General features: G+C 38.4%; 1 protein-coding gene across 1 annotated transcript in view; it reads left to right on the forward strand.

The window, feature by feature from the left end:
- Positions 1 to 18,369, forward strand: part of ANKRD26 (ankyrin repeat domain containing 26) — an 89,117-nt gene continuing 70,748 nt past the window's right edge. Inside the window, exons 1-7 of the mRNA XM_058669574.1 lie at positions 1 to 402; positions 3,803 to 3,917; positions 4,043 to 4,216; positions 8,624 to 8,730; positions 11,887 to 11,954; positions 13,583 to 13,613; positions 14,966 to 15,038. Of these exons, the coding sequence (XP_058525557.1) occupies positions 185 to 402; positions 3,803 to 3,917; positions 4,043 to 4,216; positions 8,624 to 8,730; positions 11,887 to 11,954; positions 13,583 to 13,613; positions 14,966 to 15,038 (786 nt within the window). The 5' untranslated portion in view covers positions 1 to 184. The remainder of the gene's footprint in view (positions 403 to 3,802; positions 3,918 to 4,042; positions 4,217 to 8,623; positions 8,731 to 11,886; positions 11,955 to 13,582; positions 13,614 to 14,965; positions 15,039 to 18,369) is intronic.

An 18,369-nucleotide genomic window follows, 5' to 3' on the forward strand; every position in this document is an offset into this window, starting at 1 on the left:
GCTTTTCTTCTTTTTTTCCCCTCCTCCCAGTTACAAGCGTGGAAGTGGGAGGCCTCGCCGCTTTCCGGTGGCGGTGTGGTGGCGGGCCCGGTCGGCTGCTCCGCCACGCCTCTCTTGGCCCCGGAGGGCGGCGGGAAGCCGGGCGGGAGCCGAGGCGCGCATTTGCACGTTAGTCCTGTCAGCGATGAGAAAAATCTTCACTTTGGCGAGTCACCGGGGAGAGTCGCCCGCGGCCGCGGCCCAGAGTGGGAGCGGACAGGGCAAATCACGGGCCGGATACCACATCCGAGACAAGGATCTCGGAAAAATCCACAAAGCGGCTCGCCTCGGCGATGTGGCCCGCGTGCAGCAGCTCCTGCTGCTCGGGAAAAGCGGCGTCAATGACCGAGACAAGATGGACAGGTACCGGGGGCCGCGAGCCGGCGGCCGGGGGTCAGGGTCAGGGTCAGGGGCCGGGATCCCGGTGGGGGCCGGGGGCCGTGGCCAGGGATGTGTCACTTCGCGGGATAAAGGAGCAGAAGTGTGTCCTGCGTGCCTGTGTGTAGGTGCTCATTACCTGGTGTTCTAGAAGGTAACTGAGGTGGAAGTTAGCTTTCTCAGTTTTACAAGCATCAGGGTGGTTTTGAGTTGCGACATGCTTTTTCTGTTGGGACCCCATTAGCTAAGCCACGTGTTGAAGATTTGTCCTTGTAGGTGTGAACATGTACTGTAAATCTCCACAAATATATCACTAGCAATACTGACAGTTGAAAACACACATACATGAATGAAAAGAAAATTCAGAAAGACCCAAATATATGTCAGAATTTAGACTCTTGAGGTAAATTATGCATTTTATTCTCCTGCTAACTGGGGAAAACTGGACTTTTTAGAGACACAGTTAAGTTCCTGGAAGAATAAAATTTCTAGTTTTAGATATATGTCAAGCAAAAGGGACCAGAAGAGAACACAAAAGCCTGTTAATACCTTATGTCAGCTAAGGTGTTCCTAAGAATGACCTCAAAAGCAAACATGCTGAAGGTTGATTTACTAAAGTAAAAACTAAACTATGCAATCTATGAGGAAAAATAAGAAAATAAAATGACAACATTTTCCAAAGATGTTTACAACATGTTTCAGATGAAAAATGTATCTTCATTTTACAGAAGATTTTTGGAAAAGAAGAGTAAAAATCCAACTCCGAGTTGAAACTGGGCAAATTACTTTTTTGCAGCTCTATTACAGATAGACATAGGAAAAATTTTTAGTGTTCCTGGTAAGAGAGAGGGAATTTAATTTCAAGCAGGAATGAAATACTGTTTTCCATCTGCCAAGTTTGTGAGAATGAAGAATGGCGGTACTGTATACTATACTAAAAAGTGTATACACACTTCAGTTCCATTATGCTAAAATATCTTTAGGAAATAGAGACACATACTATTTGTTTTAAAATAAAATTTTTAAATAAAATTTTAAGCAAAAAATGGAATAAAAATTTACAGTAAAAATTTTTTTAAAATATTTATTTATTTGAAAGTCAGAATTATAGTGAGAAAGAGAAACACAGAAAGAAAGAGCTGAGCTGACCCATCCAGCTCTCCCACACAGGTAGCAGGGGCCCAAGGATGTGGCCCATCCTCTGCTGCTTTCTTAAGCCATTAGCAGGAAGTTGGATGGGAAGTAGAGCAGCTGGGACACCCCACGTGGAAAGCCAGCGTCACAAGTAGCACTTCTTACCTGCTGCACTACAGCGTGGACCCAAAAGTTTATTATGAATCATCAGGAAGAGCAGAAATGTGGATCCTACAGATAAAGATAATTTCTATTAATTTTCTATGGTTAGATATTTTTTCTCCCTGTTGATACCGGGAGTCTCATCTGTGCTCATAGGTTTTAATATGTGTACCTTTAATGTTTATGTTTTAAATTACAATTAGATGCACTACACACACAACACACACACGTAACTTTATTTTAGTGTGTCCTCATGCAAATAAAAAATGACACAATCACTATAAATATTACAAAAACCTTGAAGTTACTTTTTTTGAAAGATTAATTTATTTATTTGAAAGGCAGAGTTACAGAGGGAGAGGTAAAGAGGGAGAGAAGCAGGGAGAGAGACAAAAGTCTTCCATCTGCTGGTTCACTCTCCAAATGGCCACATTGGCCAGGGCTAAGCCACGCTGAGGCCAGGAGCCAGGAACATCATCAGGGGTCCCATGTGGGGTGTAGTGGTCCAAGTACTTGGGCCATCTTCTACTGTTTTCCCAGGTGCATTAACAAGGAGCTGGATTGGGTTGCTTCTCTCTGCACAGGTCAAAACCTGCCATGATGACATACAAACAGGTGCATTAGCAAGGAGCTGTTAGCAAGTAGCAGCTGGGACTTGAACTAATAGACATATGGGATGCCTGCATTGCAGGTAGCAGTTTAACCTATTTTACCTCAACACTGCCCCCTCAAAGTTACTTTATGAAAAAATTTTAAAATATTTTAACTCAACCATATCCACTCTTCCAATTCATGTAATCATCAAACAAAACCTGAATATTTATTATGTAGCAGAGATATTTTATCCTTCAGGACTCTTGTGTCATTGAAAATTGTTTACTTATCCAGTCTGAACTAGTTAATATTTAAAATTGAAATAATAGGATTTGATCTTGAAGCTTTTCTTCCCTGGGGCCAGCATGGTGGCTCAACAGACTAATCCTCTGCCTTGCAGCACCAACATCCTATTTGGTTGCCGATTTGTGTCACAGCTTCTGTGCTTCTGATCCAACTCCCTGCTGATGGCCTGGGAATGCACTGAAAGATAGTCCAAGTGCTTGGACTTCTGCCACCCATGTGGGAGAACTGGATGAAACTTCTGGCTCCTGGCTTTGGGCTGCCTTAGCCTAGCTCTCATGGCCCTGAGGGGATTGAACCAGCAGATGGAAGATCTTTCTCTGCCTCTCACTCTGTAACACCACTTTTTACATAAATAAATCAATCCTTAAAATAAAATGTAGCTGCAAAAGTAAAGGGATAATTGTACCTTTTTTCTCAATTGAAATATTGTCTTTGTTAAACTGTAATATGTCTAATAGCTTATTATTTTTTTAGCAGCTGCTCTAAATACTTTGCATAGATTCACCCATTGAAGCATCACGATTTTGCTTACTACTGTTTGTCCCCATTTTATTGATGAGAAAATTGAAACACAGAAAGGCTAAATGATGGTAGTAGACTTAAAGTAGAATCCAAACAAGGTTATGCTGAATTTAAAGACATGTCCTTTTAATTCACATAAGCTGCTTTTTCATTAAGGTAATGAATAGTAAGAGGTCATAAATGCTATACTTTCTTCAGAAGAAAAAGAAGGGTCAGTTTAGAAGACAAAGAGAGAATAAAGCAATGCATGTGACTGGAGCTAGAAGCCGGAAGCCACACCTCCCTGCTCTGTGTAGTCCCACGTACCTACCTGTCCATCACATAAGATTGTCCCAGGATGATTCTCCCTTCACCTTGCACTTGGGGGCAGTACCATGTAATCACTCCCTTTCCCGACCTCATAAGAGGCAAGCAACTGGGAGGGGGCTTGCTGGCTTGCTCTGTCTCTCTCTCTTTCCGGACAAGGCCATCTTCACCTTTTAACTCTATCACTTTGTGCACTGTATTTGTGCCTCTGCTTAGAATGCTTCTGTAGATAAAAGGTGGGGACCCCTGGTATAGTGATCTGGACCCTTGTTTAAGAGGCATAACATACTCTCTGATATTTACCATTACATGAATCATTGTGTGCTGTGAGATGTCCTAAGGAGCCCTCTGCCTTTCACAGGACTGCTCTGCATTTGGCATGCGCCAGTGGTCATCCAGAAGTGGTAACTCTGCTAGTGGAGAGGAAATGCCTGCTTAACGCCTATGACAGTGAGAACAGGACACCCCTTATGAAGGTATACTATGGCCAGCCATTTCACCTTGAGCTGGATTTAAGTGATTAGGGGCAAAATAAATATAGTGGAACGTTTCATTTGCATTCCTAGATTTGACAGTCTCCTTCTTGGTGTAACCCTGACAGGCCGTCCAATGCCAGGAAGAGGAATGCGCAACTATTTTGCTGGAACATGGTGCCAACCCAAATCTTACAGATACTTTTGGAAATAGCACCCTCCACTATGCTGTGTATGGTCAGAACAGAGCACTAGTAGAAAAACTGCTCTTACATCATGCAGATATTGAGGCGAGAAACAAGGTACAGATTCACCAACTTTGCCTTCAAAATATTCAGAATACATTTGTTGACATATTTCCGTAGATATGCTCTGGTTTCCATACATGGGAATATCAGCATTCCTACAATGAAAATATGCCAAAATAGTTGTCTAAGATTACATTTCATGCTTCTTCTTTTTTAAGATTTATTTATTTTTATTGGAAAGACATTCACAGAGAAAAGGAGAGACAGAAAGATCTTCTGTCTGCTGGTTCACTCCCGAAGTGGCCACAACAGCCACAGCTGAGCTTATCTGAAGCCAGGAGCTTCTTCCAGGTCTCCCATTGGATGCAGAGACCCAAGGTTTTGGACCATCCTCCACTTCTCTTCCAGGCCATACGCAAGGAGCTGAATGGGAAGTGGAGTAGCTGGGAAAAGAACCGACGCTATATCGGATCCCGGTGCTTGAAGGGGAAGGATTAGCTAGTTGAGCTGTTTTGCTTTCTGCTACACATTTATGACAAGTATTTGTGAATACACTGAGGTTGTTAAAGGTAAAATTTTATTTTTCAGGTGTTTATCCTACCAAATTTTTTTTCTAGTTAGTATGAAAAGCACAGGAAGGCAAAATGTGCATAGGAAATAGAACTCTTTAGCTTAAAAATGTTAAACAGAAATCTTGGGCTTTTGACAGGTTGCACAATAGACTGATTTTATGAAATGACTTCTCTGTCAGTTGCTTAAGAGGGGAAAATGGAAGAGCAATTAGGACTATGCAGACCCAGTTTAGAAATTAAATAATAACAGCAAATACTTAGAAGATTTTAACTTTTTTTTTCTTGTAGTTTGTGTAGATGAGCTGTTTTCCATTTTGAGAAACAGTAATTCCTACTCTGGGAAAGAAGAGTTGATTGTCAATTTGCTTTGTGATCAATTTTAAGAGGGCGCTGAGGAAATTAGAGTAGTACCCTATACATGGTGACTAATGTAAACAAGAGGAAAATGAAATAGTTTAAAGTATAGTATTCTGTAGAAAAGGTAGGAAGTAGATATATTTTACAATTTCTTGTAGAAAGTGGGATAAAACTCTAACCTCTGCTCTCAAATCTGTAATGTCTTGATGGGCAGGCGGCAGAAAAGAGCTTTAAATAGCAAAATCATGTTAGGTTTTGACTGTTTCTACCCCCAGGACAATTACGTGAAGTTTTCCAGTCAGAGATTTTCACTCCTAACTCTTCCCCTGGTTGGGTGGTTGGTTTGTTTGGATTTTTTTTTGTTTGTTTGTTTTTTTGCTTTGCTTTTAGGACTAATTTATTTGTTTATTCGAAAGACAGCGTTAGAAAAATACAGATCTCTTACTCATTGATTCACTCCCCAGCTGGCCTCAACAGCTAGACTAGACAAGGCCAAAGCCAGGAGGCTGGAATTCCATCAGGATCTCTCATGTGAAGCTGCTGTCATGGCTCAACTGGCTAATCCTGTACCTTTGCAGTGCTTGCATCGCCATCGGTACTGGTTTGTGTCCCAGATTCTCCACTTTTACCCAGCTTTCTACTTCTGGCCTGGGAAAGCCGAGGAAGATGGCCCATGGGACTGGAACACCGTACTCACATGTGACTAGGACGAAGCTCGCTGCTCCGTGCTTTGGATCGGCTCAGCTCCAGCCACTGTGGCCTTTGGGAAGTGAACCATCAGATGGGAGATCTTTCTCCCTGTCTCTCTTTCTCTCTGTATACCTGCCTTCCCCCCGAAAAAAAATCTTTAAAAAAAAAGTTTAATTGAGAGTCCTACTTGTATTTGCAAGTAGAGACCTAAGTAGGTATTTACTCCCCAGTATGCTAATCTCCCTTATACAGTACCTGCAGTATTAATATATATATGTACATACATATGTGTTTACATATTATTATATATGTATATTGCACTTTACAAATTAATTGCTTTATATCAGAGCTCTTATATCTTGATCTTTCACTGCCATTCAAAGGGTCTTTAGAAGTTGCTTCTATATTTTATTCATTAGGGGCTGGTCCTTGAAGAATTCAGATCATCAATAAATCTTGATTAAGAGTTACATTTTTGTGGTTCAAATCATGAACCTAATTTTCTCTAACTGAAATGATATGAACTATCTCACCACGTCTGTTAAGTTCATGGAGCCCTGACACATAATTCAGGTCAGCTCAACTCTAGCTGTTGCAGCCACGTGGGGAGTGAATCAGCAGATGAAAGATCTTCCTCTCTGTCTCTTCTCTATACATCTGACTTTCCATTAAAAATAAATAAATCTAAAATAAAAGTCTTCTATCTGTTGGTTCAGAACCAAGTGGCCGCAGTAGCTGTTGTTGCACTGATCCGAAGCCAGGAGCCAGGAGCCAGGAGCTTCTTCCAGGTTCCCCACATGGGTGCAGGGTCCCAAGGCTTTGGACCATCCTCTACTGCTTTCCCAGGCCATAAGCAGGGAACTGGATGGGAAGTGGAGCAGCTGGCAGGACATGAACCAACACCCATGTGAGATCCTGGTGCTTGCTGCTGAGCCATCGGACCAGGCTCTGGTGAATTCTTGTAGTGGATGAATTTGGAGGGGCTGGAATCTTGGGAAAACCTGATATAAAAGAAAGGAAGACTTGTCATGCATATGGTTGTTTCATGTATAACCATTTGGAAGCAGCTTTCAGCAAATATAAAAACACAAGGATAGCCAGCTACATGTGGCCTGTACATGTGTTTGGTTTGCCTTTGTAATTGAGTCAACATGTAAAATGTTGGAAACTCAAGCGGAAATCTGAATTTCATCCTTGTAAAACATCTGGAATTCCTTCTTCCCATATTCATTATTCAGAGGCTGTTCTTTTCCATGAGGCTTGGTGTTTTCCCTACATGGGTATGACACTTATTCAGGTCACCTGCTTTTCCTCCATAAATATTTGAGTTCACAGATCCTGTTTTGTGGCATGTTTTGATAAAGCTTGGAATTTTTCAAGGTAGTTTGCAATAGTGTAGTCTATATTTTATATTAATCTTTAAAAATGGGATTAAATTTTAGAAGTTAAAAGCTGCATTTTACTGATAAAACTGTATTTTTATTTCTGATATATTGTTTACCTAAAATCAGTTAAAATTTAAGTAGCAATTAAAATAACAACCAGAATAAAAATAAATTTACAAAATTAGATATGTAGCATCATTCCAAGATTATCATTATAATTGAGAATAAAATTTTGGCAGTGAGCTTTCTAATGATACATAAAACTAATCATGTGATAATGGGAAAAAAGCTTCTGGGACTTTCATTAATAAGCAATAAAAAATTCATTTAGAGTCTATGCCTTTTAATTCAGAGCCCGTTGGTTACTGACCCATTTGGAGGAATGCCCAGCATCTTGGGTCCTGCTGTCATTGATAAAAAAGAAGCAAGTTTGCAAAAACGCTGAGGAAACCACTCCTTTTATTAGAAACCTTTCAAAACTTTATCACTGAAATTCTTAATTTATCAAATATTAATGTTTGCTATAAAATGTATAGCAAATAGGGATTAAACAAAGTTAAAAGATTTGTATAATGTGGAATATACCTTGCATAATTATATAGTACTCAAACATAGGTCAAGGAATTCTTCTTTTGGGACACAGTTTATAGCTTCTGGAAAAGTAAATATTCTTTTATATATTTATATATGCAAATATATATATAAGATTTATTTTTCTTGGAAAGGCAGATATACAGAGATAAGGAGAGAGAGAAAGATCTTCCATCCACTGGATCCCTCCCCAAATGGCTAAAACAGCCAGAGCCAAGCAAGTTCAAACCCAGGAGCCTTTTCCTGGTCTCTCACACAGGTGCAAAGTCCCAAGGCCATGGGCCATCCTCTACCACTTTTCCAAGCCACAATAGGGAGCTGAATGTGAAGTGGAGCATCTGAGACACAAACCATCACCCATATGGGATCCCTGTACATGCAAGGCAAGGATTTAGCTGCTAGACAACCGCTCCAGGCCCAAAGGTAAATATTCTTGGGAATAAGGATTGAGAAACACTGTCCAACTGATAATGATTTATGTCATTATTTCCATCAAAATACTCAAAGCCTTTATTACTGTGTCTTTACAGATTTGGGCCACAGAGGTAGGAGATGTAGCCCTTGCCCTCAAAACATTCTGGGTCTAAATGAGAAGCAGTCAGATGGTTGTGTTGTACTATAATAGATGCTTTCATTCTTTTTTTTTTTTTTTTTTTTTTTTTTTTGATGCTTTCATTCTTATCTGGAGCCTATGACTGCTGGAAGTGAGCTTGAGAGATGAAAAGGAGAAACATATTGAGGATGAAGAGGAAAAGGCAGTTTGTATTTATTCACTCTCTGTGTATTCTAAGTTCATAGGATCTTTTGTAAGGCTTTCAGTTTAGTTGAGATCTGTGTATTTTTGAGAATTGTAAATTGCTTTACAGAATGGCCTCACACCACTTTTACTTGCTATCAGTGAAAACAAAGAGGAAATGGTGGAAATTTTAGTAAAGAAAGAAGCCAGTACTCGTGCCGTTGATGAGACAAAAAGGTATGGTAGTTTGTTCTCTTTTTTTTAAACCTTAGTGTTATTCTAGAGTGGTAGTAATGATACAAGTCAGAAATAGTTAAGTATTTATGAGATTACCAGTAGTGGGATGCAGTGAAAAGTATCAATGCATATCATCAGGTGAAAAAATTATTTGGATGAGCAACGCAACATTATGGAGTGTAGTTTATATTCTTGTGTAATATTGACTAAAGTTTGTTACTTACAAGCAGATTTCTTTTGTCAGTTACTCTTATATTAAAGGGATTTTATGAAGTGTGACTTTAAATTTTTATTTATTTTATGACTAAATATTGAGCTTCTTAACACTGTTATAGTACTTTAACCACTATGTTAAATATAGAAATTGGAAATAATTTTTCTTGTGCCTCAATCTTTGCTTTGAATTGCTGTGAGAAAATTGATGTTTGTTTATCCCTAAGTGACCACTAATTGCTGTTGCCAAATACTGGCAATACATCACTTTTTTTCCTGTGCAGGACATTTTAATATTTTTATTGACATACAGAAAACAGATTTCATATATTTCATGGATACAATTCTAAGAATCATACTTTCCTCCCTCTAATAATTCCCCCATCCTTTTTTCTTTAATTTTTGCAATAACATACTTTCGGTTTATTTTGTAATCACAGGCTTAATGCATCACTAACCATAATGTTTAGTAAGGAAAACTATAAAGCCTGCTGTTCCCCAGAAATACAGACAAGGACTGCAAGCAGTGACCAAATCATGAGATATCGGTTTGCTTCTCAGATGTTGTGGGTTTTTTTTGTATTGTGTATTAATTACCAAGTGTTAGAGAAAACGTTTGTCTTTTTGGAATTGGCTTATTTTACTAAGCATAAGTCTTGACTTTGTTGCCTAAAACTAGTTGAACATATTTATGAGAGAGCCAGAGAGAGCTTCCATCTGCTGGTTTACTCCCCATTTATCTACAGTAGCCCACAGCAGCTTGGAATACAATCCAGGTCACCCATGTGAGGGGCAGGAGCCCAGCTACTTGAGCCTTTTTGCTTCCTCCCAAAGCCTTCATTAGCAGAAAGCTGGAGCAAGCTCTGAAACCCAGGAACTCTCATCGGAGGCAACAGCTGACATTTTGATTTTTACTTGGTATGAATAAGAGGGAAGAAAGATAGTTTTAACTGGATAAACTTCCCTGTAATGAAAACAAGTCATGGGTGATGAAGAGAAAAACACACACAGGAATGGATTTAATACAAGTTGTTCCTCTTGCTAGGAGTGTGACTTTGATAGTATCAGTTGTTGGCAAATATTACCTGATATACTTAAAAAGAATTTAAATAATACATCCTTTAAGGATGAATATATGTATGAGAAATTAAAGTACCTGACACACTCATATTTAGTTAAAAGTATGATCATTATTATTACCATTGATACTGTTGTATGCCTGATAGTTGCTTTTACTAATCTGACCTCCGACTGTGAATTACAGTGTATCAACCACTAAAGGAATGGAGAATTCTTCATTTAAGTCTTTACATACTTTAGATAAGTGATCTCAGCGTAATGATTATCCATTAAAGGACTGAGTTCCAAGGAAGACCATCCAAGTCAGGTGGAGTGGGGAAAGAACATTCTAATCCTTCTGTCATTTCTGTTGCTGAAGTTACTCCTGTGGACTGGTAGTAATTGGCCTGTGCTACCAAGAGGCACTTACTGACCCAGATCCCTCCGACTTCATGGCGATCCACAGTTAATCATCCATATTTGAACTTTCATCAGTTCATACTGTGCTTTTAGATGGCTCAGCTGTGCTTCCCAGGAAGCAGCACCCCGCCCTGGCAGCTGAGTCTCCTAGCTTTAGCCACACACAGTGAACACACTGACCCTCCTGCCACCTTCAAAGCTTTATGTGGAGCCTATACCATAGGCCATAGTGAACTGTTTTTGGAGATTATGTTTGTGTGCCTTGTGCTAACATTTATCAGTTAGGATCATTCCGAACTGTGGGAGAGTTTAAATAATGTTGCTGGAAAGGATTAGCATTTCTTCCTTCTCTGCTCCTAGATCTGTGCCCCAAGCCCCTTTGTAACTTGGGTAGGACCTTCTCCTTTTTTGTGAGTGTCCATGTCACTCTTCCCCAGGTTGGGCACAAACATACAGAGACCAATTTTCTGCAGTAACTAGAATCTTGCCGATTGAGTATTTGATCCCTACCTCAAGTTTTCAAAGTATTTTCAAATTCTGCCTTACCTGGAAGCTTTTCAGCAGATTACTCTAAATCTGACATAGCCTAGATTTAAGAATGGTGATCCCCAATCTAGAACTCACCAGTATCCATGATTTGGTCCTCCAAGTCTTTTGGAGTTGAACATGGAACATCTAACAAAGACTTGCTGGTTCAGTTTGCAAAGGCAGAGAAGTAGTAGTAGTCCATGTTATGCACTGACATCTTTTAGTTATCTGTTAGTGTGACTGACTCAGTAATAGGGAGCCTTGATGTTTTTTAAGAAATAAGCTGTTACTAATTGTGAAATAGTTGTGATACTCTGAGGTATAACCCACAAAGAACACCCTTTAATTACGGTTACAATTTACTAGCATTTTCTGAAAGCTAAATCTTTGAGTATGAGAACCAACCTGTAAAAACACACACACTGGGTTTTTGGAGCAGATTCTAAATTGGTTTCAGCAATAAAGTTCACGGATAAAGAACTAATTATTTCTTTGCATCATTATTTCTTTTAATATTTAAAAAACATTATCTCATTACTTCTTTGTAACAGCCTAGATGGGCAGAAAAAAAGGCAGTGAAATATTTATTTTTACAAGACTTCAAGGTTGATAGAAATGGCTTTCCAAGAAATAGTTGTTGACTATAGAGCTAGGACTTCTAAGTTCAGGACATTTTACATTATGTCAGAAGAACTCCAGTGAATTTACCAAGCTATACCAACTTTAATTCATGAGTTATTCATCTTTTTTTTCTTTTGTAAGTATAAGCTTAATAAAAAGATTGTGATGCTTATGTGTTTGAAATCCATTAAAGTAATGAAAGTTGTTATACTAGTTCTGATATTATATTATCAACTCTAAGAATTGAATGTATTTGTTTACATGTTTTTTCATGTCAGTACTAACACAATAATGTATCACTTTCTAAATACGTAGCAATCAACAACTTATTTCTGAATATAGAGAAGAAAAGAAATGTAAAATGTTTAACAATAGCAACTCAGGTAAGATTTCATATGATGAAATACTCCTGTTTTGATCATTAAAAAATAAATCAATGTTTAAATTGCATATTATATATATTTTTCCTTAATCTTCCTAATAATCTTCCTTAATAGTTCATTGCTTAGCAATTGACAGTGCAAAATAGTAATTCCTGGAAAAAAATTACTTCTTTATTATGGCTCCTTAACTTCTATAGGTATCTTTGTATATAGGGTTTTTTTTCTTAAGATTTACTTCATTTATATTGGAAAGGCAGATTTACAGAGAGAAGGAGATACAGAGAAAAATTTTCCATCCACTGGTTCTCTCCCCAAGTGGCTGCAACAGCCAGAGCTGAGCCAGTCCAAAGCCAGGAGCCAGGAACTTCCTCCTAGTTCTTTCACACAGGTACAGGGTCCCAAGACCTTGGACCATCCTCTACTACTTTCCCAGGCCACAAGCAGGGAGCTGGAAAGGAAATGGGGCAGCTGGGACACAAACTGGTGCCCACATGGGATCCCAGTTCATGCAAGACTAAGACTTTAGCCACTAGGTTACCACACCAGGGCCCTGTGTGTAGTTTTTAAAGAATAAGGTATACTCTTATTTTTTGAGGAACAGAGATAGAGCTCCCATATTTGATGTACTCCCAAAGTATCTGTAGTGGCTGGGACTGGGCCAGGCCAAAGCCAGAAACTATGAATTCAGCTTAGGTCTCCCGGGAACATGGCAAGGACCCAAGTACTTGTACCTTCAGCTGTTACCTGCCAGGGTGTTCATTAACAGAATGTTGGAATTGGGAGGGAAATTGGCATTGAACCTAGACACCCCAGTTATATGAGGTAGACATCTTAGTGGTATATTAACCAGCATGGTAAATGGCCACCTCTCAGTGTTTCTTCTTAAGCTCCTCTCTGGATATGAGGTATGTTCAGGGTGCAGAAAATCTTAACAAGCTTTCCTGTGATTCTTACCATAGGAGGTCAAGTGCACCATGTATGTATAAAGTGGGAAACATAGCTAGAATGAGACTGTCCCAGCACATTTCCCAGGGATAGATGAGTTCGCATGAGAATAATAATTTATCTTGCACTCCTCTCCCCTGGCAACTGGAAATTTTTGCAAGAATCTCATCCCCAGTTCTGTTGTTCTGTTTTGTCATATTGCAGAGTTCAGTGTCCTTGACCTAGCTTCCTTGTGATAGGTTGTTTCAGCCTAAACTCAGCACTTTTGCCTGGAAACCTGGAGAAGTTGTGATGTGTCACAACAAAAAAAAAAAAAAAAAAAAAAAACCCTCTCTTCTACCTGCTCCTACTGCTGCCCCTCAACGATCATTCTGATTCAGTTTGATATGTGATACTGATCGCTGCTAATGATACCATCTTCTGTCACTCTGGTTGAGTTCCATTGAGATTATGGCCATTGTGCCTACATAGAAGTCCACTTTTTGGTATGGAATTTTGATACAAAGCAAGGGCAAGGAACAGTTTTTAATACATTAATTGACTGTCAGTGTTGTAATTATTCTAGAATAGTTTACAGGTTTGATCCCAGAGTAAAAGTTTGTAACAAACCATCAGACTTACCCTTTTAATATTCTCGATTTTTCACTTGCTAATTTAAAATGTATTTTACTATTTTTTAATAGAACATGAGAGTTCTGAAGATTCTGTAAGCAGGTAAGATTTTATATATTTTTAAATGCAATATTAACCAAGGAAATATGGAGAATTAGTACATGAACTGTATCTATACTATGGGCTAGGCAATATGTTATGTCTCAAGCAGTATGCTTTATACTAACATTTGTGAGCTTTTATGCTCATTGCAACAGCTTTTTAGACTATATGTAATCATAATCTGCTCTTTACTAGCAATTGGACAGCTGTGGTTCAGAGAAGTTGACTCATTGTTCCATGATCCTAGACTTAACAAGTAGCCAACCCTGTTAGCCTGTCTGGTGGCAAGTCCATTCTCTTGCTCTTTAGCAGCACTGGCATCAAGGTACGGACAGGTCCACATCAGGACAACTCGGAAAGTCATATCTGACTGCATGCCAACTCTGCTTTAGAGTTTTCCCAGACCCCACACTGGGCCTGCGTTGTGGACATTGTAGTAATGTGGTCTCTACCCTTAGTCCTTTGGCTGCTATTAGTCTGTAAGTCTTTGTGGACCCAAACCCCCCAACATATGGGTCTTTGTGGGACACGCAAACTATTAGCCAAACCATAACATGGCCATTAACCCCTGCACAAAAGGGATCTGGGAGTGGGAGCCCATACGAAGTAAGAATTTTGATAGTACTAAAGGAACTAGAGGTACAACCACTGTGGCTGTTGTTTTGCCAGCATCTTCCCTTGCAGCAATGTGAAAGATCTCTACGAAGTGTTAAGAGTGTATCTGAAGGAGGCTAGAAGTATATGGGGGAATCAATGAAGTTTACAATGTTTACTATTTTAACCTGTAAATTTATTTTATTTCTAGTAACAACATGCACATTTTTGCTTTTTTTTTTTTTTTTTTTTTTTTTTTGTACATTAACTTGGAAACATTTTGGAGGCTTTAGGGGATCCCTTGCAGTATTTTAGGGTTAAAAGGAGCAGTAGCCTTGTTCTCCATAGTTTCCACGTTGCAGAATCCAGATGGCCATCTGTGAATTATACAGATTAGTTATTGAACCAAGGGTAGCCAATGGAGGAGCGACAGTGTATTTTTCTTGCTTATCTTAGCTAGTTGGATTGGTACAATTCAGGTAGCAGAAATGATATCAGCCTTGGTTGACTCTCAGCTGAACCATCAGGATAGACAGTTTGTGAAAATGAATTATTGTCAGGCTCTTTTACTATACTGAATACTAAGAGTGAGCGTCTTCCTTGGCTGTTTCAAGTTGGAAGCAGACATGAAAGATTTTTTAAAAAAATTGAAAAAATCATCTGATAATCACATAAGTCAACTTTACACTAGATTAAAAACATTTTTGTGTGTGTGTGTGAAATAAAATCGCTAATTTTTGTATGTTTCTGCTCTAAAGGCTTTCCAGTGACCCTGATATTGATGATCCATGGCCTACATCAGTTGAGGAAGACTTAGATTTTGAGACTAAGGTAAAATGCTCTTTTGTGAACTTTATTTTCTTGCTCTGAACTGAGCTTATTGTACTGTTTACTCTTAAAATTTACCAGTGATCTATCTACCATCATTGCAATTTTAACCAACTAATGAAAAGTTGGTTAGAGAAAAATCACTTTGTAGAAACATTTGACTTTTAAAACATTTTTGCTTTGTTAAATACTAAAGGGTCATTAAATACTTAGTAGGTCTAAAAAAAAGAATGGGCTAGAAACTGCATGGCAAAAGAAAATCATTGGAAAAAAATCTTTTCTGGAAAGAAGTAGGACATTTGTCAGGGGATATTTAAGCAAGTATTCTTACTGCAGCTTTTGCAGTCATACCAACATTGCTTTTATATTATTCAGCCCAAGTGCGTCTCCACTGACTCTGTTACTTGTTAGAGTAATAATCTTGGAATCAGCATTGTCCCTTTCAGCTCCAAAACTGTAACATATAGCATAAAAGATTTTTTTCTTTTCTTGGAAATATTTTATTTATGTTTTTTAGGACAGCTTTTTGTTTCTTTTTATTCTTGGTTCCAGATAGTACATGAAAAAAATTAGAAATTATGGAAATTTAGAAATGTAAATTCTGTTTCAAAATATGTTTAACTAGACATAGGTAGAGTGAATCAATCTCTTTTTAAAATAATAAAAACAAGTCTTCAAAAAGGAAAATGGAAGATCTCTATCTGCCAAATTAAAAAAAGTCTTTCAAGCCACAATAAAATTAATAATATGAACTTAAAAAAAAATGTTTAACAAAGCTTTTACTCTGTTTTCTAAGCCATTCCATTAATGTACAGTGAAGGCTCTTCATAAAATTGAAGAATGTGGGTTTGTCCCAAGTAATAAGCAATTTTAGAAGCAGAGATTCTGAATAATTATGTTACAAAACTTTACTTTGAAAACTGTTTGCCTTCCAGTTTTTAAAATATTCACTCAGTTTTTTCAAATAAAATACTTATTTATTTGAAATGCAGTCCAACTGTTGTGGAGGGAGCAAATGAGCTGTTGTATTCTGTGGTTTCCTCTCCTTAATGTCATCTGGGCCAAACCAAAGCCAGGCACCAGAAACTCCCATTCTGGCCTTTCATATGGGGGACAGAGATCCAAGTACTTGAGCCACCTGCTGCCCACTTCCTAGGTGTGTTAGCAGGAAGCAGGATTGGAACCAGTACAGTCAGAACTTGACCGAATACTTCCCCTGACATTGCTTAATGCACTACTCCACGTGCAGCCCCTTCTCTCAGAATTCTTGCATCACATTCTAAAGTTTCGAATGTTAGGAGTTTTCTCTTATGTAAGTTTTCATTTTAAGCTACCATTACACTGAGAATTACTGACGGTTTGGAAACATCTGTATTTGCCCCAGAGGACCTAGGGATATAGCCTTACATGTAAAAAGCATCTTGATGTCTTCATGCACAAACAAATGGCTTTTTATAAAAAAGAATTATATAGGTAGTAAAATATTCATGGTCTAGCTAATAATTGAGTCTACTGAATTCATAAGAATGTGGCTAAAACTTAATTTCCTTTAAATGTTAAGAATGTATAAATTTGGGGCCCGGAGTGGTAACCTAACAGCTAGTCCTCATCTTGCACACACCAGGATCCCATATGGGCACCAGTTCTAATCCCAGTTGCCCCCTTTTCCCATCCAGCTCCTTGCTTGTGGCCTGGGACAGCAATCAAGGACGGCCCAAAGCCTTGGGATCCTGAACCCATGTGGGAGACCAGAAGAGACTTCTGGCTCCTGTCTTCAGATCTGCTCAGCTCCAACCGTTCGAGCTGCTTGGGGAGTGAATCAATAGACAGAAGATCTTCCTCTCTGTCTCTCCTTTTCTCTCTGTATATCTAACTTTCCAATAAAAATAAATGAATCTTTAAAAAAGGAATGTGTAAATTCAAATGAGTTATATTGAATAAATATGTCATACATAAGAAAGAAAAAAGTTCACAAATAGGAAGGAAGGTTGTATTTTCTAGTGTATTCTGTGAGCTTAGATTAGTATTTTAGACTGCAGTATCTTAATTTCTTAAGCTATAACCCATGTTCTGTTTCACACCACACATTGCTCCGTAGAACACTGATTCTTTTGCTAAGTGAAAAAGTTAAGAAGCATTTTTTTTCTGTTTTTCTCCAATAATAATTTCACAGATTTTAGGTAGTGTAGATGACAATGATCAGGTAATTGAATGACTTAAAAATAATTGTAAAATAGAAAAAATTTGGTATCACTAGGGATATACTATGAATGAAAGTCTTATATTTCTTTTTACATTGTGCTGTTCTTTGTTTTTCCTTTTGTTCCTTGATATAAATTCATTCAGTTGACTGAATCAGATCTCATTTTTTTTTTGTTTCATCTTCTTCCTACTTTTACTTCTTGTTTTGAAGATTTATTTACTTTTATTGCAAAGTCAGATATACAGAGAGGAGAAGAACAGAAAGGAAGATCTTCCGTCCGATGATTCACTCCCCAAGTGAGCGCAACGGCCGGTGCAGTGCCAATCTAAAGCCAGGAACCAGAAGCTCTTCCAGGTCTCCCACATGGGTGCAGGGTCCCAAGGCTTTTGGGTCATCCTCGACTGCTTTCCCAGGCCACAGGCAGGGAGTTGGATGGGAAGCAGGCTGCCGGGATTAGAACTAGCACCCATATGGGATCCTGACGCATGCAAGGCGAGGACTTTAGCTGCTAGGCTACCACACCGGGCCCCCTTATCCCTACTCTTCAGAAACGATGCCTGTTCCCTGCAGACAGCATTCCTTCAGTGCCTGTTCTTTCAGTCAGTCAGTGTCTCCCCTGTCAGCACATCTAGTTATCATGTTCTATTTTATAGTTGTATGGGGCTTTCATTCATTAATCACTGCCGCAAAAAGTGTAGTCTTGTTTTTTTCTTCCTTGGAAGGAACTGAATTTAAATAATTGTTTTTATTTAGTTTTTTGACAGACAGAATGAAAACAACCAATAATGCAAGTCATCCAAATAAGATACTACTGAGAACTATCACTTCTTCCACAAAAGATAACTCGTACAAATATAAATTTTTCACAAATATTTCAGTTCTTTATTTTTTTTTTTTTTAGTAATCCTCTAAATTATTTAGGGATTGACTTTGTTTTGACTCAGAAAAGCATCTAATAATTATCATGGTATTTTTATAATCAATTAGAAGCCTAAGGATTATCATTTTGATTATATCTGTTGTCTCTCTCAATCCTTATCACACAAGAAGGTAGGGCTAAGTAGGTAAATGGTAGGATTACAGTTTGAATGTTTATCTGATTCCAATACCTGTGGTATTTGGTTAGATAAT

Source organism: Ochotona princeps, chromosome 10, assembly GCF_030435755.1.
Source record: "Ochotona princeps isolate mOchPri1 chromosome 10, mOchPri1.hap1, whole genome shotgun sequence".
Classification (NCBI taxonomy): Eukaryota; Metazoa; Chordata; class Mammalia; order Lagomorpha; family Ochotonidae; genus Ochotona; species Ochotona princeps.